At 54.2% G+C, this 24,482-nt stretch overlaps 2 protein-coding genes across 3 annotated transcripts in view; one reads left to right on the forward strand and one right to left on the reverse strand.

Annotated features, from left to right (window-relative positions):
• The window catches only part of LOC144940615 (translocating chain-associated membrane protein 1-like), a 443,732-nt gene that overhangs the window by 130,295 nt on the left and 288,955 nt on the right, over positions 1 to 24,482 (reverse strand). The window lies entirely within an intron of this gene.
• The window catches only part of LOC144940884 (pancreatic progenitor cell differentiation and proliferation factor A-like), a 19,181-nt gene continuing 1,975 nt past the window's right edge, over positions 7,277 to 24,482 (forward strand). The window contains exons 1-3 of the mRNA XM_078867378.1: positions 7,277 to 7,383; positions 21,409 to 21,553; positions 22,338 to 22,433. Coding sequence (XP_078723504.1) covers positions 21,502 to 21,553; positions 22,338 to 22,433 — 148 coding nt within the window. The 5' untranslated portion in view covers positions 7,277 to 7,383; positions 21,409 to 21,501. The remainder of the gene's footprint in view (positions 7,384 to 21,408; positions 21,554 to 22,337; positions 22,434 to 24,482) is intronic.

Here is a 24,482-nt window from a genome sequence, read left to right on the forward strand (position 1 = left end):
GGCGAGGCGACCGGAAGTCTAAAGAAGGAATTTTTTTTTATCCGTCATTAAAAATTGTGGCCTTAAAATTAAATTTCAGAAATATACGTGTACATTTAGGTCCGCATTGCTTTGCACGTAAATAATTTGTTTTTTAAATTTAGTTTTGAAGTCGGCGGGGGGGCGGGCGGGCGGGGGCGGAAGTCTGAAGAGCGAAAATCTTGGGGGGTGGGAGGTGGATTTTTTTTTATTCGTCATTAAATTTGTGGCCTTAAAATTATATTTGTGAAACATATATACATGTACATTCAGGTCGGTATTCCTTTGCACATAACTAATTTGTTTTTTTTTATTTAGTTTTTTAGTCGGTGGCCGGGGCTCTTACGCCGGAAACAAGGGGGCGGGGTGTTTAACTCTCGTGACGTCACATAGTCGCGCGCTGATTGGCTGATTCGGGCACGTGCACAGGCGGGTAGGCGTGACTGAACCGGGTGACCCTAATCCATAATAATGGCATCGATTCTGGTCCGATTAATCAATGATTCTGTTCCAATTGTCGGCTGGTCGTGCCGCGCAGTCGATCTGTTTAACACAATCAGAATTTGTTGTGTTCGGGGCCGTACATAAATGACGTCACGCACCTAGGGGGGGGGGGGTCAGACATTTGTGACGATGTGTGACGAGGGGGGGGGTGAGAAATGTGACGTCACATCAAAGTGCGCAACTTTAAATAAATATAGACAACACGTTCTACTTAATTAAATAGACTTTTGATAAATGTTTCCTCCTACAACATCAGAGTGCAGCGCCACATTAAATACGCACTACAATGACAACAGTTTAAAGCGATTAGAAGCATGTTTTATTTGCGGGGGGGGGGAGGGGTGGCAGAGCTTTGTGACGTCCAAAATCGCGTGACGTCATTTATGGACGGCCCATAAGTGGACAACAGCAGAGCAACGCCGATCAACATCAAACTCCGCTCACTATTGTAAAGATATTGCAACTACTGCACTGTAGAGCCGATCACGTGGATTTCGGATTAACCGGTAGCAACATGTCCGTCCAGTTTAAGCACGTGATTTGTATTCTTGGTTCTTTCGGTAAAGTCACGTAGAAGGGAAGTAATAAAATGATAAAAATAAAACATAATAAAATATCTTTTTTTATGACTTCCCTTCTACGTGACTATACCGAAAGATCCAAGAAGATGAATCCCTGCAGTTACGAAAAAAGCTTCTAATCGAAATTTCACGTGATTTGTAATGAACATTTCCAAGTTTAACAATGTTAAACTGTTTTAGACTGTTAATTTGGGCTTAAGGGAAAATCCACACGTTAACACATTCCTGCGGAGGGAGCTGGTAGGAACGTTGGGTTGCTCGGTCAATGGCCACGGTCAACGGCGGCGTGGTGTATTCCGCAAATATGCCCGACTCTGAGGGCGGGCACAAGCCGGCGTGAGTAGGTTAAACGTTCCTTCGCAGTGGGCAGGTAGGAACTTGGTTGGACAGCGCGGCGTTCGGGGGGGGGGGGGCAGTTGGATGAGTGGGCGTGTTTACCCTTCCCCCCCACCCTCCCCGACATCGTCAACCAATCGCGGCGTAGCTCGGCGGTCGGTGGGGGGGGGGCATGGGTGGGCTGCATTCTGATGCACGACAGACAAATAATCCCTGGTGGGCAGTGTGGAACCTGTTGTTCCTACCTTCGTTGAGTTTTATAAGGGCACCACGGGGTGACCAGCCCCTCCTCACCCAGCCCCACCCCTTCCACCCCCCACCCAGCCCCACCCTCCCCACCCAGCCCCTCCCCACCCAGCCCCTCCCCACCCTCTCCATCCAGCCCCTCCCCACCCAAGCCCCTCCCCATCCTCCCCACCCAGCCCCTCCCCACCCTCCACACCAAGCCCCTCTTCACCCTCCCCACCCAGCCCCACCCTCCCTACCCAGCCCCTCCCCACCCTCCCCTCCCAGCCCCTCCCCTCCCCTCCCCATCCTCCCCTCCCGGTACCTCCCCACCCTCCCCACCCAGCCCCTCCTCACCCAGCCCCACCCTCCCCACCCAGCCCCTCCCCACCCTCCCCACCCAGCCCTCCCCACCCTCCCCACCCAGCCCCTCCCCACCCTCCCAACCAAGCCCCTCCCCACCCTCCCCTCTCCACCCTGCCCCACCCACCCCTCCCATATTTGCACGACGGACAGAATAATCTCCCGTGGGCTGGTGTCACCAGGAGGTGACTACCAGTATTGATTCACGTCAAAATCTCAGGTGCGCAGTTAATCCGCAAATGGGATGGACCGCACTGGGGTAATGGAAAGAAAATAACTGCGTCGTCACGTGAGAAATCTAAAGTACTGCGCAAACATAAGTCGGGTGGTGCAGATTAGCCCGATAACAAAATTAAGCTACAAAAACATGAAACATATGTTGGGTGACTTGTATTAATATGTAAACAGACGAAGGAACGTGTTACTCTTTGGTTCTTTCGGTAAAGTCGCGTAGAAAGAGAAAAAAAAATTATTCCCTTTTTATTTTCTCTCTCTAAGTGACTTTACCGAAAGAACCAAAAAGTAATTCCTGCAGTCACGAAAGCTCCAAATTAAGTTGAAAGGCATGTGTGTCAAATGAGATTCGAAAACTCTAAACAGCATTGCAGCCCTCCGCAATAGAAACCGGCCCCCACAGAGCTGGACAGCAAAGAACTACTTCTGAGGTCCCTTCAACGGATTTCTGGTGTGCACAGCAGTGGACCTTGGTCTCATGATCCGGGCTTCACACAGAACAGGACCCCAAGGCGCCTCTGTTTGCTTGTGGCTAGAAGATGTTGTGGCTGAACACGGCAGAGATGTAGTGAACACGGCAGATGTAGTGAACACAGCAGATGTAGTGAACACGGCAGAGATGTAGTGAACACAGCAGATGTAGTGAACACGGCAGAGATGTGGTGAACACGGCAGAGATGTGGTGAACACGGCAGAGATGTAGTGAACACGGCAGAGATGTAGTGAACACGGCAGAGATGTGGTGAACACGGCAGAGATGTGGTGAACACGGCAGAGATGTAGTGAACACGGCAGAGATGTGGTGAACACGGCAGAGATGTGGTGAACACGGCAGAGATGTGGTGAACACGGCAGAGATGTGGTGAACACGGCAGAGATGTAGTGAACACGGCAGAGATGTAGTGAACACGGCAGAGATGTGGTGAACACGGCAGAGATGTGGTGAACACGGCAGAGATGTGGTGAACACGGCAGAGATGTAGTGAACACGGCAGAGATGTAGTGAACACGGCAGAGATGTGGTGAACACGGCAGAGATGTGGTGAACACGGCAGAGATGTGGTGAACACGGCAGAGATGTAGTGAACACGGCAGAGATGTGGTGAACACGGCAGAGATGTAGTGAACACGGCAGAGATGTAGTGAACACAGCAGATGTAGTGAACACGGCAGAGATGTAGTGAACACGGCAGAGATGTGGTGAACACGGCAGAGATGTAGTGAACACGGCAGAGATGTAGTGAACACAGCAGATGTAGTGAACACGGCAGAGATGTAGTGAACACGGCAGAGATGTAGTGAACACGACAGAGATGTAGTGAACACGGCAGAGATGTGGTGAACACGACAGAGATGTGGTGAACACGACAGAGATGTAGAGATGATAGTGAACACGACAGAGATGTAGTGAACACAGCAGATGTCGTGAACACGGCAGAGATGTAGTGAACACGGCAGAGATGTAGTGAACACGGCAGAGATGTGGTGAACACGCCAGAGATGTGGTGAACACGGCAGAGATGTGAACACGGCAGAGATGTAGTGAACACGACAGAGATGTAGAGATGATAGTGAACACGACAGAGATATAGTGAACACGACAGAGATGTAGAGATGATAGTGAACACGACAGAGATGTAGTGAACACGACAAAGATGTAGAGATGATAGTGAACACGACAGAGATGTAGAGATGATAGTGAACGCGCCAGAGATGTAGTGAACACAGCAGATGTAGTGAACACGACAGAGATGTAGTGAACACGGTAGAACTATAAGCGAGTGAATAGCAGCAGCGACGAGGCCTCTCGTTGCCTCTGCTCTGCCGCTGCCGGGCTGCAGATTCAGCCGAGTCAGGCACCACTGCCAATATGCACAACAACAACAATAAACGTGCTGCGTTTCATCTCTGTGTTAATAAGCCTCCCGCACTAGGCCTCGCGAAGCCTGCCGCACTAGGCCTCGCGCCGTGCTTTTCGTGCACAAATAAGGCGATTAAATGTATCTCGTCTCTGTGTTAATAAATGTTTCTTGTCTCTGTGTTAAAAAAACGTGCTGCGTTTCAGTAAAATAATTTTTTAAATAAACGTGCTGCGTTTCAGTAAAGTAATTTTGAAGCGAAGTTTAAAGTTTTGCCGTGATGCGCCGGAAGCGACGGCCATCTTGTTTAATTCACAGATCGCAGGGGGAGCGGGCGGCCATCTTGTCGGACAGGGTCATGCCAAGTGTTTGCAGTAGGGGGCGATGTTGATACACGGACGGACGGACAAACACGGACGGACGGACGGACGGACAAACGTGGACGGACGGACGGACACATTAATCTATTGGTGGTCTGGTCCACTTCGTTCCTACCAGTATAACACAAACAGTACTGGTAGGAACCTCCTGGTTACACCAGCCCACAGGGGATTATTGTGTCCGTCCGTCCGTCGTGCATCCAAAAATGGGAGGGGTGGGGCTGGGTGGAGAGGGGCTGGGTGGAGAGGGTGGGGAGGGAAGGGTGGGGAGGGGCTGGGTGGGGCTGGTCACCTCGTGGTGCCCTTATACAACTCAACGTTTAACCTACTCACGCCGGCTTGTGACCGCCCTCACAGTCGGCCATATTTACGGAATACACCACGCCCTGGCCGTTGACCCTGGCCATTGACCGAGCAACCCAACGTTCCTACCAGCTCCCTCCGCAGGAATGTGTTTTGGGTTAAATCGCGTGAATGTAATTGTGTCGTCAAGCCCACCACCGCCCGGCCGACACAGCCAATTAGTAAGGTTTGTCACGTGAACAAAAACGTTCCAAATGAGTTACTACTTCAACATTGGCCGCTGTGTAAATGTGGGCGAAGCAGCAGCAACAACAACAACAAAACAGTCGCAGACCACACCAAGATAACGCCACACGGTAGTCCATAAATAAAATGGCACATCAACATTGATGTAATTCTCATCAGGACCCACATCAGAGGTCGCAACCGGGTACCCGATACCCGTACCTTACCCGATACCCGGCTACGGGTAGCCGTTTGCGACCCTGGTGCGGCCGGGTACGGGTACGGGTAGGCCGTGAGTCACTGGTGAGTAACCGGTTGTCACTCATTTCGGGTAGGGTATGGGTAGGGAACGGGAAGCCGTACCCGTACCCGGCCGCACCAGGGTCGCAAACGGCTACCCGTAGCCGGCCGGGTACGGGTACCCATTTGCGACCCTGGTGCGGCCGGGTACGGGTAAGGAATCAAAATCCGTTTGCGACCTCTGACCCACATTGATACAAACACGTGGGGTCTCCAGCCCGTATCACACACTCTGTCTCTCAACTCCCGCCTCTATTTACGTGCTATGAAATAGGGGCATTGCCCGAAACGTTGCCTATTATATGCATTTTTCCCTTTTAAGGCGACACACACACACACAGGCACGCAGTGTTATTGATTGCGGAACGTACTGAGTTTGTTTTGAACCGTAAAACATATTTGCGATCGAGAGATGAACTTCTCACATGAAATCATTGTTCACATTGGCTACCATTGGTGGCAGCGATCGAGCGTTATTCTGCTGCCAAGAGGGTGGCTCAAAGGTTGTGAAGAAAGGCCCCCCGTTCGTGGTTGTGTAATGAAGCGTTCATAAACATTGACCAGCCAATTCAATTATCACAACTATACTCGTGAAACATTGCCAATTCATGCAACGGTGACCTGAGTCACATTTAAGTAAATAACGCAGACAATACACAATCATTCCCAGCTCTCACGACACAGAACCTGGCCATATCATTACACAGCCTAAAGGGCCGTCCATAAATGACGTCACTTACCTGGGGAGGGGGGGTGGGGTCAGACATTTGTGACGATGTGTGACGAAGGGGGGGGGGGGTTTGAGAAATGTGACGTCACATCAAATGCGCAACTTTAAATAAATACAGACAACACGTTCTACTTAATTAAATAGACTTTTTTAATAAATGTTTTTTTTTTCCTTCAACATCAGAGTGCAGCGCCACATTAAACACATTCCTGCTGCGGAGGGAGCTGGTAGGAACGTTGGGTTGCTCGGTCAATGGCCTGCAGGGTCAACGGCGGCGTGGTGTATCCCGCAAATATGGCCGACTGTGAGGGCGGGCACAAGCCGGCGTGAGTAGGTTAAACGTTGAGTTTTATAAGGGCACCACGGGGTGACCAGCCCCTCCCCACCCAGCCCCACCCAGCCCCTCCCCACTCTCCCCACCCAGCCCCTCCCCACCCTCCCCACCCAGCCCCTCCCCACCTTCCCCTCCCTACCCAGCCCCACCCTCCCCACCCAGCCCCTCCCCACCCAGCCCCTCCCCACCCTCCCCACCCAGCCCCTCCCCACCCAGCCCCTCTCTCCCCACCCAGCCCCTCCCCACCCTCCCCTCCCCACCCAGCCCCTCCCCACCCAGCCCCTCCCCACCCTCCCCACCCAGCCCCTCTCTCCCCACCCAGCCCCTCCCCACCCTTCCCTCTCCACCCAGCCCCACCCCTCCCATTTTTGGATGCACGACGGACGGACGGATACAATAATCCCCTGTGGGCTGGTGTAACCAGAAGGTTCCTACCAGTAATACGCACTACAATGACAATAGTTTAAAGCGATTTGAAGCATGTTTTTTTTTGGGGGGGGCAAAGCTTTGTGACGTCATATTTGAGGGGGGGGGTCTGACTTTTTGTGACGCCGTGTGACGAGGGGGGGGGGTCAAAAATCGTCCAAAATCGCGTGACGTCATTTATGGACGACCCCTGAGCCGTTTGGGTTGTAAACATTTGAATTTAATTTTCTTTAAATGTCTGCGTGACCTCGTGACCCCCCCGTGACCCCCCGTGACCGCACGGCTGCCCCCTGAACGTTGCTGTTGCTATGCGGTGGACTCAAGAGTCGGGCACGTGACCGCTGCGACCAATCACGCACGCTGGTATGGGAGGAGCCGGGGTCTGAGGGGCGTGGTCTGGGGGGTGGAGAGGGGCGTGGTCTGGGTGGAAAGGGGCGTGGGCTGTGTGGAAAGGGGGCGTGGTCTGGGTGGAAAGGGGCGTGGTCTGGGCACGCCGAGTGATGACTGAGATCAGTAGGGGATGAGACACCGAGACAGTGAGACAGTGCACCTCGCCTGAGTGTCCGTAAGTATCTGCACGTGTCTCTGTGTCTCTGTGTGTCTGTGTGTCTGTGTCTCTGTGTGTCTGTGTGTGAGTCTGTGAGTGAGTCTGTGTCTCTGTGTGTGTGTCTGTGTCTGTGTGTGTGTCTGTGTCTCTGTGTGTCTGTGTGTGTGTCTGTGTCCCTGTGTCTCTGTGTGTGAGTCTGTGTCTCTGTGTGTGAGTCTGTCTCTGTGAGTGTGTCCCTGTGTCTCTGTGAGTGAGTCTGTGTCTCTGTGTCTCTGTGTGTGAGTCTGTGTCTCTGTGTGTGAGTCTGTGTCTCTGTGTGTGAGTCTGTGTCTCTGTGTGTGAGTCTGTGTCTCTGTGGGTGAGTCTGTGTCTCTGTGTGTGAGTCTGTGTCTCTGTGTCTCTGTGTGTGAGTCTGTGTCTCTGTGTGTCTGTGTGTGAGTCTGTGTCTCTGTGTGTCTGTGTGTGAGTCTGTGTCTCTGTGTGTGAGTCTGTGTCTCTGTGTGTCTCTGTGAGTCTGTGTCTCTGTGTGTATGTGTGTCTGTGTGTGAGTCTGTGTCTCTGTGTGTGAGTCTGTGTCTCTGTGTGTCTGTGTGTGCGTCTGTGTGTCCCTGTGTCTCTGTGTGTCTGTGTGTGAGTCTGTGTCTCTGTGTCTCTGTATGTGAGTCTGTGTCTCTGTGTGTGAGTCTGTGTCTCTGTGTCTCTGTGAGTGTGTCCCTGTGTCTCTGTGAGTGAGTCTGTGTCTCTGTGTCTCTGTGTGTGAGTCTGTGTCTCTGTGTGTGAGTCTGTGTCTCTGTGTGTGAGTCTGTGTCTCTGTGTGTGAGTCTGTGTCTCTGTGTGTGAGTCTGTGTCACTGTGTGTGAGTCTGTGTCTCTGTGTCTCTGTGTGTGAGTCTGTGTCTCTGTGTGTGAGTCTGTGTCTCTGTGTCTCTGAGTGTGTCCCTGTGTCTCTGTGAGTGAGTCTGTGTCTCTGTGTCTCTGTGTGTGAGTCTGTGTCTCTGTGTGTCTGTGTGTGAGTCTGTGTCTCTGTGTGTCTGTGTGTGAGTCTGTGTCTCTGTGTGTGTGTCTGTGTCTCTGTGTGTCTGTGTGTGAGTCTGTGTCTCTGTGAATGTGTCCCTGTGTGTCTGTGTGTGAGTCTGTGTCTTTGTGTGAGTCTGTGTCTCTGTGTGTCTGTGTGTGAGTCTGTGTCTCTGTGTGTCTGTGTGTGAGTCTGTGTCTCTGTGTGTGAGTCTGTGTCTCTGTGTGTCTGTGTGTGAGTCTGTGTGTGTGTCTCTGTGTGTCTGTGTGTGAGTCTGTGTCTCTGTGTGTGAGTCTGTGTCTCTGTGTGTGAGTCTGTCTCTGTGTGTGAGTCTGTGTCTCTGTGAGTGAGTCTGTGTCTCTGTGTGTGAGTCTGTGTCTCTGTGTGTGAGTCTGTGAGTGACTCTGTGTGTGTGTCTGTGTCTCTGTGTGTGTGTCTGAGTCTCTGTGAGTGAGTCTGTGTCTCTGTGTGTGAGTCTGTGTCTCTGTGTGTGTGTCTGTGTGTGTGTCTGTGTCTCTGTGTGTGTGTCTGTGTCTCTGTGAGTGAGTCTGTGTCTCTGTGTGTGAGTCTGTATCTCTGTGAGTGTGTCTGTGTCTCTGTGTTTGTCTCTGTGTCTCTGTGTGTGAGTCTGTGTCTCTGTGTGTGTCTCTGTGTCTCTGTGTCTCTGTGTGTGAGTCTGTGTCTCTGTGAGTGTGTCTGTGTCTCTGCGTGTGTCTCTGTGTCTCTGTGTGTGAGTCTGTGTCTCTGTGTCTGTGTGTGTGAGTCTGTGTCTCTGTGTGTGAGTCTGTGTCTCTGTGAGTGTCTCTGTGTGTGAGTCTGTCTGTGTGTGTCTCTGTGTCTCTGTGTGTGAGTCTGTGAGTGAGTCTCTGTCTCTGTGTCTCTGTGTGTGAGTCTGTGTCTCTGTGTCTGTGTGTGTGAGTCTGTCTCTGTGTGTGTGTGTGAGTCTGTGTCTCTGTACACGAGTCTGTGTCTCTAACAGCACTTGCCCCAACAGCACTTGCCCCAACAGTCCGCGAAGGCTATACGGGGAAGCTTTGTAGCCTCAGATGAGTTACTGTACCAGTATCGCTCTGCGTAGTCATCGGCGCTGGGGAGACAAAGGCGGTCGGTCTGGTGACAGTCTCGTATTGTCGACACGGGGGATCTTTGTGCTTGTGGTGTTCGTGATTACGTAATTGTAGGACGTTCGCGAGCCCTGAGTGTGTGTGTGTACACGGCAGAGGTGGGACAAAGTCATTGTTATGCAAGTCCAAGTCGAGTCGCAAGTCATCAAATTCATGACTCGAGTCTGACTCGAGTCCAAGTCACATGACTCGAGTCCACATCTCATAGGTGGGACAAAGTCATTGTTATGCAAGTCCAAGTCGAGTCGCAAGTCATCAAATTCATGACTCGAGTCTGACTCGAGTCCAAGTCACATGACTCGAGTCCACATCTCATAGGTGGGACAAAGTCATTGTTATGCAAGTCCAAGTCGAGTCGCAAGTCATCAAATTCATGACTCGAGTCTGACTCGAGTCCAAGTCACATGACTCGAGTCCACATCTCATAGGTGGGACAAAGTCATTGTTATGCAAGTCCAAGTCGAGTCGCAAGTCATCAAATTCATGACTCGAGTCTGACTCGAGTCCAAGTCACATGACTCGAGTCCACATCTCATAGGTGGGACAAAGTCATTGTTATGCAAGTCCAAGTCGAGTCGCAAGTCATCAAATTCATGACTCGAGTCTGACTCGAGTCCAAGTCACATGACTCGAGTCCACATCTCATAGGTGGGACAAAGTCATTGTTATGCAAGTCCAAGTCGAGTCGCAAGTCATCAAATTCATGACTCGAGTCTGACTCGAGTCCAAGTCACATGACTCGAGTCCACATCTCATAGGTGGGACAAAGTCATTGTTATGCAAGTCCAAGTCGAGTCGCAAGTCATCAAATTCATGACTCGAGTCTGACTCGAGTCCAAGTCACATGACTCGAGTCCACATCTCAGAGGTGGGACAAAGTCATTGTTATGCAAGTCCAAGTCGAGTCGCAAGTCATCAAATTCATGACTCGAGTCTGACTCGAGTCCAAGTCACATGACTCGAGTCCACACCTCTGGTACACGGTATGCAATTGTGGGGAGCGGTGGCGCTTCGGTTAGCGCGCCGCGCCACGAACCCAATTCGATTCCCGCTCGCGGCCACCAACACCCGGTGACGATTATCTTGAACCGGTCCTGGGCCTCGCCTAGGTCGACTCAGCCTCCGATTTAGTACCTGGTGCGATGTGTGAACATCGCCGTTGAGGAGACAAAGGCGGCCGGGCGTGGTGCTGCTCGCTAACAGCACTTGCCCCCACAGTCTGCCAAGGCTATAGGGGTGACCTTTGTCTCGGATCGGCTCAAGCTTGAGCCGCTCAGTTGCTTCCCAGCGGCTCGGGCTCAGCCTCGTGGAAATGCTGAGCCTGGCTGGGAGCCGGCTCGAGTTGAGCCTGGCTGGGAGCCTGGCTCTGAGTCGGATCGAGATCAAGCTTGGCTCTGACTCTGAGTCGGATCGAGATCAACCTTGGCTCTGACTCTGAGTCGGATCGAGATCAAGCTTGACTCTGGCTCTAAGTCGGCTCGAGATCAAGCTTGGCTCTGACTCTGAGTCGGATCGAGATCAAGCTTGGCTCTGGCTCTGAGTCGGATCGAGATCAAGCTTGGCTCTGGCTCTGAGTCGGATCGAGATCAAGCTTGGCTCTGGCTCTGAGTCGGATCGAGATCAAGCTTGGCTCTGGCTCTAAGTCGGCTCGAGATCAAGCTTGACTCTGGCTCTAAGTCGGATCGAGATCAAGCTTGGCTCTGGCTCTAAGTCGGATCGAGATCAAGCTTGGCTCTGGCTCTAAGTCGGCTCGAGTTCAAGCTTGGCTCTGGCTCTAAGTCGGCTCGAGATCAAGCTTGGCTCTGGCTCTAAGTCGGCTCGAGATCAAGCTTGGCTCTGGCTCTAAGTCGGATCGAGATCAAGCTTGGCTCTGGCTCTAAGTCGGATCGAGATCAAGCTTGGCTCTGGCTCTAAGTCGGCTCGAGTTCAAGCTTGGCTCTGGCTCTAAGTCGGCTCGAGATCAAGCTTGGCTCTGGCTCTAAGTCGGCTCGAGATCAAGCTTGGCTCTGGCTCTAAGTCGGCTCGAGATCAAGCTTGGCTCTGGCTCTAAGTCGGCTCGAGATCAAGCTTGGCTCTGGCTCTAAGTCGGCTCGAGATCAAGCTTGGCTCTGGCTCTGAGTCGGATCGAGTTCAAGCTTGGCTCTGGCTCTGAGTCGGCTCGAGATCAAGCTTGGCTCTGGCTCTGAGTCGGCTCGAGATCAAGCTTGGCTCTGGCTCTAAGTCGGCTCGAGATCAAGCTTGGCTCTGGCTCTGAGTCGGCTCGAGATCAAGCTTGGCTCTGGCTCTGAGTCGGATCGAGATCAAGCTTGGCTCTGGCTCTAAGTCGGCTCGAGATCAAGCTTGGCTCTGGCTCTGAGTCGGCTCGAGATCAAGCTTGGCTCTGGCTCTAAGTCGGCTCGAGATCAAGCTTGGCTCTGGCTCTAAGTCGGCTCGAGATCAAGCTTGGCTCTGGCTCTGAGTCGGATCGAGTTCAAGCTTGGCTCTGGCTCTGAGTCGGCTCGAGATCAAGCTTGGCTCTGGCTCTGAGTCGGCTCGAGATCAAGCTTGGCTCTGGCTCTAAGTCGGCTCGAGATCAAGCTTGGCTCTGGCTCTAAGTCGGCTCGAGATCAAGCTTGGCTCTGGCTCTAAGTCGGCTCGAGATCAAGCTTGGCTCTGGCTCTAAGTCGGCTCGAGATCAAGCTTGGCTCTGGCTCTAAGTCGGCTCGAGATCAAGCTTGGCTCTGGCTCTAAGTCGGCTCGAGATCAAGCTTGGCTCTGGCTCTGAGTCGGATCGAGTTCAAGCTTGGCTCTGGCTCTGAGTCGGCTCGAGATCAAGCTTGGCTCTGGCTCTGAGTCGGCTCGAGATCAAGCTTGGCTCTGGCTCTAAGTCGGCTCGAGATCAAGCTTGGCTCTGGCTCTGAGTCGGCTCGAGATCAAGCTTGGCTCTGGCTCTGAGTCGGATCGAGATCAAGCTTGGCTCTGGCTCTAAGTCGGCTCGAGATCAAGCTTGGCTCTGGCTCTGAGTCGGCTCGAGATCAAGCTTGGCTCTGGCTCTAAGTCGGCTCGAGATCAAGCTTGGCTCTGGCTCTAAGTCGGCTCGAGATCAAGCTTGGCTCTGGCTCTGAGTCGGATCGAGTTCAAGCTTGGCTCTGGCTCTGAGTCGGCTCGAGATCAAGCTTGGCTCTGGCTCTGAGTCGGCTCGAGATCAAGCTTGGCTCTGGCTCTGAGTCGGCTCGAGATCAAGCTTGGCTCTGGCTCTAAGTCGGCTCGAGATCAAGCTTGGCTCTGGCTCTGAGTCGGCTCGAGATCAAGCTTGGCTCTGGCTCTAAGTCGGCTCGAGATCAAGCTTGGCTCTGGCTCTGAGTCGGATCGAGATCAAGCATGGCTCTGGCTCTAAGTCGGCTCGAGATCAAGCTTGGCTCTGGCTCTAAGTCGGCTCGAGATCAAGCTTGGCTCTGGCTCTGAGTCGGATCGAGATCAAGCTTGGCTCTGGCTCTTAGTCGGCTCGAGATCAAGCTTGGCTCTGGCTCTGAGTCGGATCGAGATCAAGCTTGGCTCTGACTCTGAGCCGGCTCGAGATCAAGCTTGGCTCTGGCTCTAAGTCGGATCGAGTTCAAGCTTGGCTCTGGCTCTGAGTCGGCTCGAGATCAAGCTTGGCTCTGGCTCTGAGCCGGCTCGAGATCAAGCTTGGCTCTGGCTCTGAGTCGGCTCGAGATCAAGCTTGGCTCTGGCTCTGAGTCGGCTCGAGATCAAGCGTGGCTCTGGCTCTGAGTCGGCTCGAGATCAAGCTTGGCTCTGGCTCTGAGTCGGATCGAGATCAAGCTTGGCTCTGGCTCTGAGTCGGCTCGAGATCAAGCTTGGCTCTGGCTCTGAGTCGGCTCGAGATCAAGCTTGGCTCTGGCTCTGAGTCGGATCGAGATCAAGCTTGGCTCTGGCTCTAAGTCGGCTCGAGATCAAGCTTGGCTCTGGCTCTAAGTCGGATCGAGTTCAAGCTTGGCTCTGGCTCTGAGTCGGATCGAGATCAAGCTTGGCTCTGGCTCTGAGCCGGCTCGAGATCAAGCTTGGCTCTGGCTCTGAGCCGGCTCGAGATCAAGCTTGGCTCTGGCTCTGAGCCGGCTCGAGATCAAGCTTGGCTCTGGCTCTGAGCCGGCTCGAGATCAAGCGTGGCTCTGGCTCTGAGCCGGCTCGAGTTTGGCGTGGCTCTGGCCCGGCCTGTTTCGATCAGTAGTGTGCGAGGTGCACCTAGCCTGGCACAGGACCTCCGGCGTCATCACCGTCAGCTTGTGAACGACAGCTGCTGCTGGGGTAGTTTTAGAATGCAGTGGGAGCGGTGGCGCAGTGGTTAGCGCACTCCACTGCGAACCCGACGACCCCTGAATTTTCTATTTTCGGCCACGGCTAACGTCGGCGTCGAGTGACATCTGAACCGGTGGGGGTTTTGGGCATCCCCTGGGTTGACTCGGCCTTAAATGAGTACCGCTGTCGCCGTGTGTAAGCATCAGCGCTGGGAAGACAAAGGCGGTCGGTGTAGCAGCACTTGCCCCTGCGGCATCTTACTGGCGACACGCGGGGTGTGTGTGCCTGACACTGCCTGTGTGCGGACACGTTGAGTCTGTTAGGTGGCGTACACGATTATGTAACTGCAGGATGTTTGCGAGGCGTGTGCGCGTGTGTCTGTGCGCTTGTGTGTGTACGTGAGGAGCGGTGGCGCAGCGGTTAGCGCTACGCTGCGCTACGAACCCGACGACCCGAGTTCGATTCCCGCTCACGGCCGCCAACACCCGGTGACGATTATCTGAACCGGTCCTGCCCCCCCCCCCCCTTCTAGGTCGGCTCAGCCTCAAATGAGTAACCTGGTGCGGTGTGTAAACATCGCTAGCACTGGGGAGACAAAGGCGGCCGGGCGTGGTGCTGGCCACCCACCCCCCTCGTGTGCCACAGCGCCGGCCTTCATAGGTGCTGCTCGCCAACAGCACTTGCCCCTACAGTCTGTGCAGGCTATACGGTGGGGGGGGGGGGGATCTTTGTCTTTGTGTGTGGGTGTGTGGGTGTGTGCGTGTGGGTGTGTGCGTGTGGGTGTGTGCGTGTGGGTGTGGGTGTGTGGGTGTGTGGGTGTGTGCGTGTGGGTGTGTGCGTGTGGGTGTGTGCGTGTGGGTGTGTGCGTGTGTGCGTGTGGGTGTGTGCGTGTGGGTGTGTGCGTGTGTGCGTGTGGGTGTGTGCGTGTGTGCGTGTAATTAATAAGCTTGTGCCGGAGGCCCCGGGGGGTCAGGCTTTTATGACGTCTCCTGGCCAAACCCCATTTGGCGGAGCCAGGAGATTGAATTTTCATCCTCGGGGCTCCTCCAGAAACAACGAAAAACCATTGCGGATGGCCACGTGGAATGTTCGAACGCTCACTGCGGAGGAGAGGCTGCCACTCCTCTGTCGGGAGCTGGACCGGTACCGCCTGGATCTCTGTGGCATTCAGGAGGTCCGGTGGACCGGTTCTGGCTCCTGCCACCATGAGGGGTGGACAGTCCTCTACTCGGGGCAGGAGACTGCCAAACAACAGGGTGTGGCTCTTCTTCTGAACAAAAGAATGAAGGGGGCGTGGGAGCGTGGCGGTGAGGTGTGGGAAGCTGTAAGCCCCAGGCTACTTTGGGCTCGCCTTCCCATCAACCAGAGGCGAGGAATGGTGGTCGTGGTTACTTATGCCCCCACCGAACATCCGTGGAGGGATGCAGGCAAAGCCGATGAGTCAGACGCTTTCTATGACCTCCTGTCACAGGTGCTGGCTAAAGTGGCCACTCGGGACAGAGTCATCTTGTTGGGTGACTTCAATGCCCGAGTTGGTCATGATGCTGGCACCTGGTCTGGAGTGATTGGAAGGCATGGGCCAGATCAGCTCAATAATAACGGTAGAAGGCTGCTAGATTTTTGTGCAGCCCATGGGCTTGTAATTACCAACACGCTCTTCCGGCATCGGCGCATCCACACAACATCATGGATACATGCCGGGTCCAAGCAAGAACATCTGCTGGACTACATAGTGACGGACCAGCGGATGCGAGCCCATGTCCTTGACACCAGGACCTACCGTGGAGCTGATCTGCCCTCTGACCATCGACTAGTCATCTGTATGCGCCTGCCATTTTTCCACTCCGGTGGTGGGTGTACACCCAGGACCCCATTCAAACCAAAAGTGGCCTGGTCTCAGTTAGCTGATGAAAGTTGCAAGTGAGAATTTCATCATTGCTTGCAGCTGGGGTTGGCATCGTCCCCCACTCCACCTGATATCGAGGGTAAATGGGCGAGGTTTAAGACTGTGACTCATGCAGCTGCAATGGCTGCGTTGGGTACGCGGTCCAGACCTCCTCAGAAACCCTGGCTGACAGAGGAGGTGTTCAGGTTAATTGAGAAAAAGCGACAGGCCCACTCTCATCGCCTACAGCATCCCATGTCAGAGAATGAGGAGGTTTACCGCAGCCTTCGTTCGGAGGTTCGGAGAGCCGTAAGGCGCTGTAAGGATAGGTGGTGGTCGCAGGTTGCTGAGGAGATGGAGTCTGCCTCAGTGGCCCGCGATCACAAATCACTATTTAATTCCATCAAAAAAGTAACCTGCAGCGCCACACCTATTACCATCATTAGAGGAAAAAACGGTGATCCAATCTCCGACCCCCAGGAACAGGTTTGCAGATTTGCTGAGCATTTCTGCGAGGTCCTGGGGGAGGGAAAATCTCTCAGCCAGGAAAACATCATGGCACAAAGTGGGGATAACCCTGCTGAGGCTGCGGTGCCTCAAATATTGGAAGAGGTCACCCCCTGTGAGTGGCTGGCTGAGGTGCCAGCTGTTGAGGAAGTACTGAGGGCGATCCGGAGTCTGAGACCAGGGAAGGCACCGGGCAGAGATGATCTCCCAAGCGAAATGCTGAGGGAGGGTGGCGTTTGTGCACAGACTGCCCTATATGACATCATAACAACAGTCTGGACCACTGGACGGGTTCCGCAGGACTGGAAGGATGCCCTGGTGGTCCCCCTCTTTAAGAAGGGGGACCGTACCGACTGTAACAACTACAGGGGCATCTCACTCCTCAGTGTGCCGGGTAAGGTCCTGGCAAGGATTATTCAACATCGCCTTGCTAGGCACGCTGAGGAGAGGCTTGCGGAGCCCCAATGCGGTTTCAGGAAAGGGCGGTCCTGCACAGATGCCATATTTTCTGTCCGCCTGCTCCAGCAGAGGTGTAGGGAATTCCAAAAAGACCTACATCTCTGCTTTATTGACCTGGTCAAGGCCTATGATACCATCAGTAGGACTGGGCTCTGGGTTGTTCTTCGTGCTTTCGGAGTCCCTGACCCTCTGCTCACGATCATTAAGGACCTTCATGATGGTGAGCAGGCCCGGGTAAAACTACGTGGCCGGGAGTCGGAGCCTTTCCCTGTACACCTTGGGGTGCGACAGGGATGTCCTCTGGCTCCCACATTATTTAACATCTATTTCGACTGCGTAGTTCGTGAAGCCTTCAATAGCTGTACCAGGGGAATTACCATTTGGTACAGATATAATGGGAGGCTGATCGACGCCCGGGTGCGATCAAGGGATGGCTCCCTATTGGTCAACCACGTTATGTATGCCGATGATTTGGTAATAGCTGCTCATTCAGAAGAGGAGTTGGAGACGCTGCTGCTGAGACTGGAGCGTGCCACTAAGAGGTGGGGCCTTACCATCAGCCCCACCAAAACTAAGCACCTGCCTGGGTATTTTGTACCATCGGGCACCCCACCCCCACAACTCCCAATCGGTGATGGAGCAGTTGTGGAGAGAGTGTAGAGTTTCCCATACCTGGGCAGTGTGCTTATGACCGGCTCCAGTTTATCAGCAGAGGTCTCACTCCGAATCAGTCGAGCGGCAATATCTTTTCATCGGTTGCGTAACGCTGTGTGGAAGCTACCTGGTCTGTCGCTCCGCACGAAGCTTCAGGTCTTCTCGGCCACGGTCATTCCCTCCCTTCTCTACGCTTGCGAAACATGGACCCCCCTAGTGGAGCATCTTCGCCGGTTGGAAACATTTAGGCTGGCCTGCCTACGATCCATCCTGGGTTTAACCAGGCTGGATTGTGTGAGGAGCTCACAAGTCCTTGAAAGATCTGGGCAAAGTCCCATCAGTGAGCTCCTCCGGCAGGCAAGGCTGCGTTGGCTGGGTCGTGTAGCCCGCATGCCCAGCCACCGTATGCCTAAACAGCTTTTGTTCGGCCGGATCGAGGGGGCTAAACGGGCGCGGCACGGGCTAGAGAAGAGATGGAGTGATGTGGTACAGGAGGACGTGGAGCTGAGTGGACTTGCCGATGACTGGTACCAGCGGTGTCAAGATCGGCCTCAGTGGAGGAGGCTCGTGAAGGACGCTACTGGGCAGTTGGAGGCAGTCGCCCTCCAACAACAACGGAGGGCGGAGGAGCGACGCTCACAACAACGAGCGGAGCGCCGGGTGGCTAAGGCACAGCAAGTTGGCACAGTAGGGGGCACAGGTGGTGCATCAGCCAGTCATCTCGGTCATCTCGGTCAGTCGACCCGTGGCACCTGGGTCTGCCCCGTGACCTCCTGCCAGCGGGCGTTCGACAATTCACGTGGCCTCAGGGTGCACATGGCCTGGCACAAGCGTCGTGGTGACGTCACCGCCACTTAGTGGCGAATGGCGGTTGTTGTTGTTGTTGTTGTGTGCGTGTGGGTGTGTGCGTGTGGGTGTGTGCGTGTGGGTGTGTGCGTGTGGGTGTGTGCGTGTGGGTGTGTGCGTGTGGGTGTGTGGGTGTGTGCGTGTGGGTGTGTGCGTGTGGGTGTGTGCGTGTGGGTGTGTGCGTGTGTGTGTGTGCGTGTGTGGGTGTGTGCGTGTGGGTGTGTGCGTGTGGGTGTGTGCGTGTGCGTGTGGGTGTGTGCGTGTGGGTGTGTGCGTGTGGGTGTGTGCGTGTGGGTGTGTTGTCGTGTGTAAGTGTGGGTGTGTGGGTGTGTGCGTGTGGGTGTGTGCGTGTGGGTGTGTGCGTGTGGGTGTGTGCGTGTGGGTGTGTGGGTGTGTGCGTGTGGGTGTGTGCGTGTGGGTGTGTGCGTGTGGGTGTGTTGTCGTGTGTAAGTGTGGGTGTGTGGGTATGTGTGTGTGTATGGGTACGTGTGTGTGTGTGTGGGGAGCGGTGGTGTAGCGGTTAGCGCGCTGCGCTATGAACCTGGCGACCCGGGTTCGATTCCCGCTCACGGCCAACACCAGTGACGATTATCTGAACCGGTCCTGGGCCTCCCCTAGGTCGACTCAGCCTTAAATGAGTACCTGGTGCGGTGTGTAAACATCACCACTAGGGAGACAAAGGCGGTCGGGCGTGGAGCTGGCCACCCACCCCCTCGTGTACCGTTCCGGCCTTCATAGGTGCTCGCTAACAGCACTCGCCCCTACAGTCTGTTAAGGCTATATGGGGGATATTTGTCTTTGTATGTGTGTGTGTGTATGTGTGTATGTGTGTGTGTATGTGTGTATCAAATTTGGGGGGGGGGGTGTTTGTTTCGGGTTTCCCGATCAGACCAGACGCTGGTTACATCACGACCCGGGCACGGTTTGGGTGACTTTCCATCTCACCCCAACCTCAACGGTGCCAACTCCAACAGCAACAACAGCAGCAGCAGCAGCAAGAACCACATTCTTTCTAGACTAGCGCTCTTCTTAACTCATTTTCAGGGGGGGTGGGGGGGGCATGATAAGCCACAATCAGTGCGTCTGCCAGGGATCCGAGGCTTTCTGTCGATGAAACCCGCATTCGAGAGCTTCTTGGCTTACAGCAGGTGTGTCCAAACTTTTTGCAAAGAGGGCCACATTTGATAAGGTGAAGATGCCCGGGGGCCAATAGCTCCTTCTGACATTGCTTTAACCACAAAAGTCACGTGGTAAACACACACACCGTTGTAAAACAATTTTCATCGCCACAATTACCTTTATTTTTCAAATGACAATGTAACCAAATATGAGCCACTCGTGCAGACGGGAACAAGTCTACAAACGCAATTCTGCCTTTCATTCAGTCTGATAACGTTGAACAAACTGTATAGAACACCTTACATTTCCATGAGTTGTATACGATGTATTTATTCCGACAGAGCTGGCGAGCCATAACTAACACGTTATAAGACCGAAGCTGCGGGCCGTATGAAATGTGCCCGCGGGCCGTGATTGCCCCGTGGGCCGCACTTTGGACATGCCTGGCCTACAGGGTACTTCAAAATAAACTGAACTGATGCGAGGGCTGCTGCCGCCACATCATTTGAAACCATTGTGGGCTTGACAACAGCACGACGATGATGATGGAGGGGGGAGGGTGGCGTTTTCAAATTCGTTGCGTATTGTCGGCGGAGGACTGCACGTCAGAGGGCCGCACTGTAGGCCCCCAGGGGCCCAACAGTGGCCCACTCGGGCCTGGCGGTGAGGCACGCCGCTCTAGCGTATCGCCTGCACTCTGAACCCTGACCCTGACCTAAACACCTTCTTGGTTCTTTCGGTAAAGTCACGTAGAATGTAAATAATAAAATAATAAAAATGAAACATAATAACATATTTTTATTATATGATAATGTTTTATTTGTATTATTTCATTATTTCCATTCTACGTGACTTTACCGAAAGAACCAAGAAGATGAATCCCTGCAGTCACGAAAGCTTTAAATCGAAATCTGACCTAAACACTCACCATAACCCTCCCTCTGCCCTTAACCCCTCATCCTAACTCCGACCTTAATCCTGACCCGAGCCCTAACTACCCTTAGCTCGAACCCTCACCTTTTCTTCTAACTCGGAACTCTTGACCGCAACCTAAGCCATATTGCTGACCAACGCTGACCTTGTTTCTACCACTAAGTCTGCCCCTAACACGAAGTCCTGACCATAACCATATTCCTCCCACGAACTCGGCCCGAACCTAACAGCAACCAAAACTCTTGACCATGCCCCCTTTTCGTACCACTCACCCTACCCTTAATTATCCTTAATTCATAATCAACGTTTTTGGGTTTAGATGGCGTTATTTATAAATGTGTCGTAACCCTCCACCACCCGACACGGCCAATCAGTAAAAAAGTGTCACGTTGACAAAAGATAAATAGTTCACTGCTTTAGCCCACCGGTGTATTGAAGCGCGAGACCACAACATTTACAAGTTTTGACTAGCACGACGTTTCGCTGGTAATTGCATCCAGCATCATCGGGCAATTCGCCAGATTACCAGCGAAACGTCGTGCTACTCAAATTGTAAATGTTGTGGTTTCACGCTTCAACACACCGGTGGGCTAAAGCAGTGAACTATTTCGTCTTTTGTCAACGTGACACTTTTTTACTGATTGTCCGTGTCGGGTGGTGGAGGGTTACGACACATTTATAAATAACGCCATCTAAACCCAAAAACGTTGATTATGAATGGAGAGATCATTATCATTACGCAACTGACAGCAACCGGCACTTCCAGTGTCTCGGCTGAGACCTGGCAGATCTCCCCGGGACGGCAGCTGCCCTCTCATCGAGCGGACGATCCAGGGGGAAACCGGAGACACCGCTTGATAACCCCGCTGTGACGAGGGGGGGGGGGGCGGTGGTACATTTGACAGCGGGCCCCATGGCATTCCTGGCGCCAGGGCCCATGCCAACCACGCTGCATCGCTGCACTCTTTGTACGCAGCAGGGACGTGTGGTGTGCTTTTTCTGTAGGATGTAATTGTTTACGTACGTGATCTTTAGATTTGTGCACAATGAATTTTGGGTGCATCTTGTAATCGTATCGCTTGTCGCGGTCGAACCCAAATCAAGAGCCGATTGGCTCACGGGGTGAATCCTAATCAATGAACTGAATTGAACCCTCACCTTTTGTCCACCCCCCCCCCCACTCGCCCCCCCCCCCACTCGCCCCCCCACTCCATCCCTCCTGTGCAGGCTCTGCTAGCGCTGCGTTTTTGCCGAGGAAGACGGCGCCGCAGACGAGGGGAGGAGGAGGAGGAGGAGGGCACGGCGGCGAGAGTGGCGACGATGGCCTCCATCCCCGTGGGCAGCCTCGTGGCCAAGAACGACTACTACCGGAGTGCGTCGCCGCCCCTCACCTCACCTGCCCCTCACCTGCCCACCCCTCACCTGCCCCTCTCCTCACCTCACCTCACCTGCCCCTCACCTGCCCCTCACCTGCCCCTCACCTGCCCTCAACTGCCCTCACCTGCCCCTCACCTGCCCTCACCTGCCCCTCACCTGCTCCTCACCTGCCCTCAACTGCCCTCAACTGCCCCTCACCTGCCCTCACCTGCCCCTCACCTGCCCTCACCTGCCCCTCACCTGCTCCTCACCTGCCCGCTCCTCACCTGCCCTCACCTGCCCTCCCCTCACCTGCCCCTCACCTGCCTCTCACCCACCCCTCACCTGCCCCTCACCTGCACTCACCTCCCCTCTCCTCACCTTACCTGCCACTCACCTGCCTTGCCATCACCTGTTCTACCTTTACCTTTCTTAACCTGCCCTCACCTCCCCTCTCCTCACCTGCCCTCACCTGCCTTGCCCTCCCTTCACCTGTTCTACCCTCACCTCCCCTCACCTGCCCTCTCCTCACCTTACCTGCCCTCACCTGCCTTGCCCTTCCCTCACCTGTTCTGCCCTCACCTCCCCTCACCTGCCCTCTCTCTACTCACCTGCTCTGCCTTGCCCTTACCTTCCCCCCGTTCAGCTTGCTGCCACCTTTGGGGAGACAAAGGTGGCTGGGCGTGGTGCTGCCCCCCACCCCCTCGTGTGCCGTGCCGGCCTTCATAGGTGCTGCTTGCTAACAGCACTTGCCCCAACAATCTGTTAAGGCTACACGGGGGACCTTTGTCTGTGTGCAGAGCGTCTGGGTTCCGCTTCCAGCGTGTCGTCCTGTGGCTCCACCAGCAGCAACGAACACCTGGAGGGCGGTCACCACCCTCACCACCATCACCCCGGTGAGTACACTCACCACACACACTCACCACACACTCACCACACACACACACTCACCACACACTCACCACACACACTCACCACACACTCACCACACACACACACCACACACACTCACCACACACTCACCACACACACACTCACCACACACTCACCACACACTCACTCACCACACACACTCACCACACACACACACTCACCACACACACCACACACACACACTCACCACACACACTCACCACACACACACACTCACCACACTCACCACACACTCACCACACACACACACTCACCACACACTCACCACACACACTCACCACACACACTCACCACACACACTCACCACACACACACACTCACCACACACACTCACCACACACACTCACCACACACACACCACACACACTCACCACACACTCACCACACACACACACTCACCACCCTCACCACCATCACCCCGGTGAGTACACTCACCACACACACTCACCACACACTCACCACACACACACACTCACCACACACACTCACCACACACACACACTCACCACACACACTCACCACACACTCACCACACACACTCACCACCCTCACCACCATCACCCCGGTGAGTACACTCACCACACACACTCACCACACACTCACCACACACACTCACCACCCTCACCACCATCACCCCGGTGAGTACACTCACCACACACACTCACCACACACTCACCACACACACACACTCACCACACTCACCACACACTCACCACACACACACACTCACCACACACACTCACCACACACTCACCACACACACACACCACACACACCACACACTCACCACACACACTCACCACACACACTCACCACCCTCACCACCCTCACCCCGGTGAGTACACTCACCACACACACTCACCACACACTCACCACACACTCACCACACACTCACCACACACACACCACACACTCACCACACACTCACCACACACACACACTCACCACACACTCACCACACACACTCACCACACACACCACACACACTGACCACACACACTCACCACCCTCACCAACCTCACCCCGGTGAGTACACTCACCACACACACTCACCACACACTCACCACACACTCACCACACACACTCACCACACACTCACCACACACACACCACACACTCACCACACACTCACCACACACACACACTCACCACACACTCACCACACACTCACCACACACACTCACCACCCTCACCACCATCACCCCGGTGAGTACACTCACCACTCACTCACCACACACACACTCACCACACACACACCACACACTCACCACACACTCACCACACACTCACCACACACACACACTCACCACACACTCACCACACACTCACCACACACACTCACCACCCTCACCACCATCACCCCGGTGAGTACACTCACCACTCACTCACCACACACACTCACCACACACTCACCACACACTCACCACACACACTCACCACACACTCACACACTCACTCACCACACACACACACTCACCACACACTCACTCACCGCACACACTCACCACCCTCACCACCATCACCCCGGTGAGTACACTCACCACTCACTCACCACACACACACTCACCACACACTCACCACACACACCACACACACTCACCACACACTCACCACACACACTCACCACACACACACACTCACTCACACTCACCACACACACCACACACTCACCACACACACACACACTCACTCACACTCACCACCATCACCCCGGTGAGTACACTCACCGCACACTCACCACACACACTCACCACACACTCACCACACACACACACTCACCACACACACACCACACACACCACATACACACTCACCACACACACACCACACACACTCACCACACACTCACCACACACTCACCACACACACACACCACACACACACTCACCACACAAACTCACCACACACACACTCACCACACACACACCACACACACACACCACACACACACTCACCACACACACTCACACTCACCACACACACACTCACCACACACACACTCACCACACACA

The sequence above is a fragment of the Lampetra fluviatilis genome, chromosome 23 (assembly GCF_964198595.1).
Source record: "Lampetra fluviatilis chromosome 23, kcLamFluv1.1, whole genome shotgun sequence".
NCBI lineage: Eukaryota > Metazoa > Chordata > Hyperoartia > Petromyzontiformes > Petromyzontidae > Lampetra > Lampetra fluviatilis.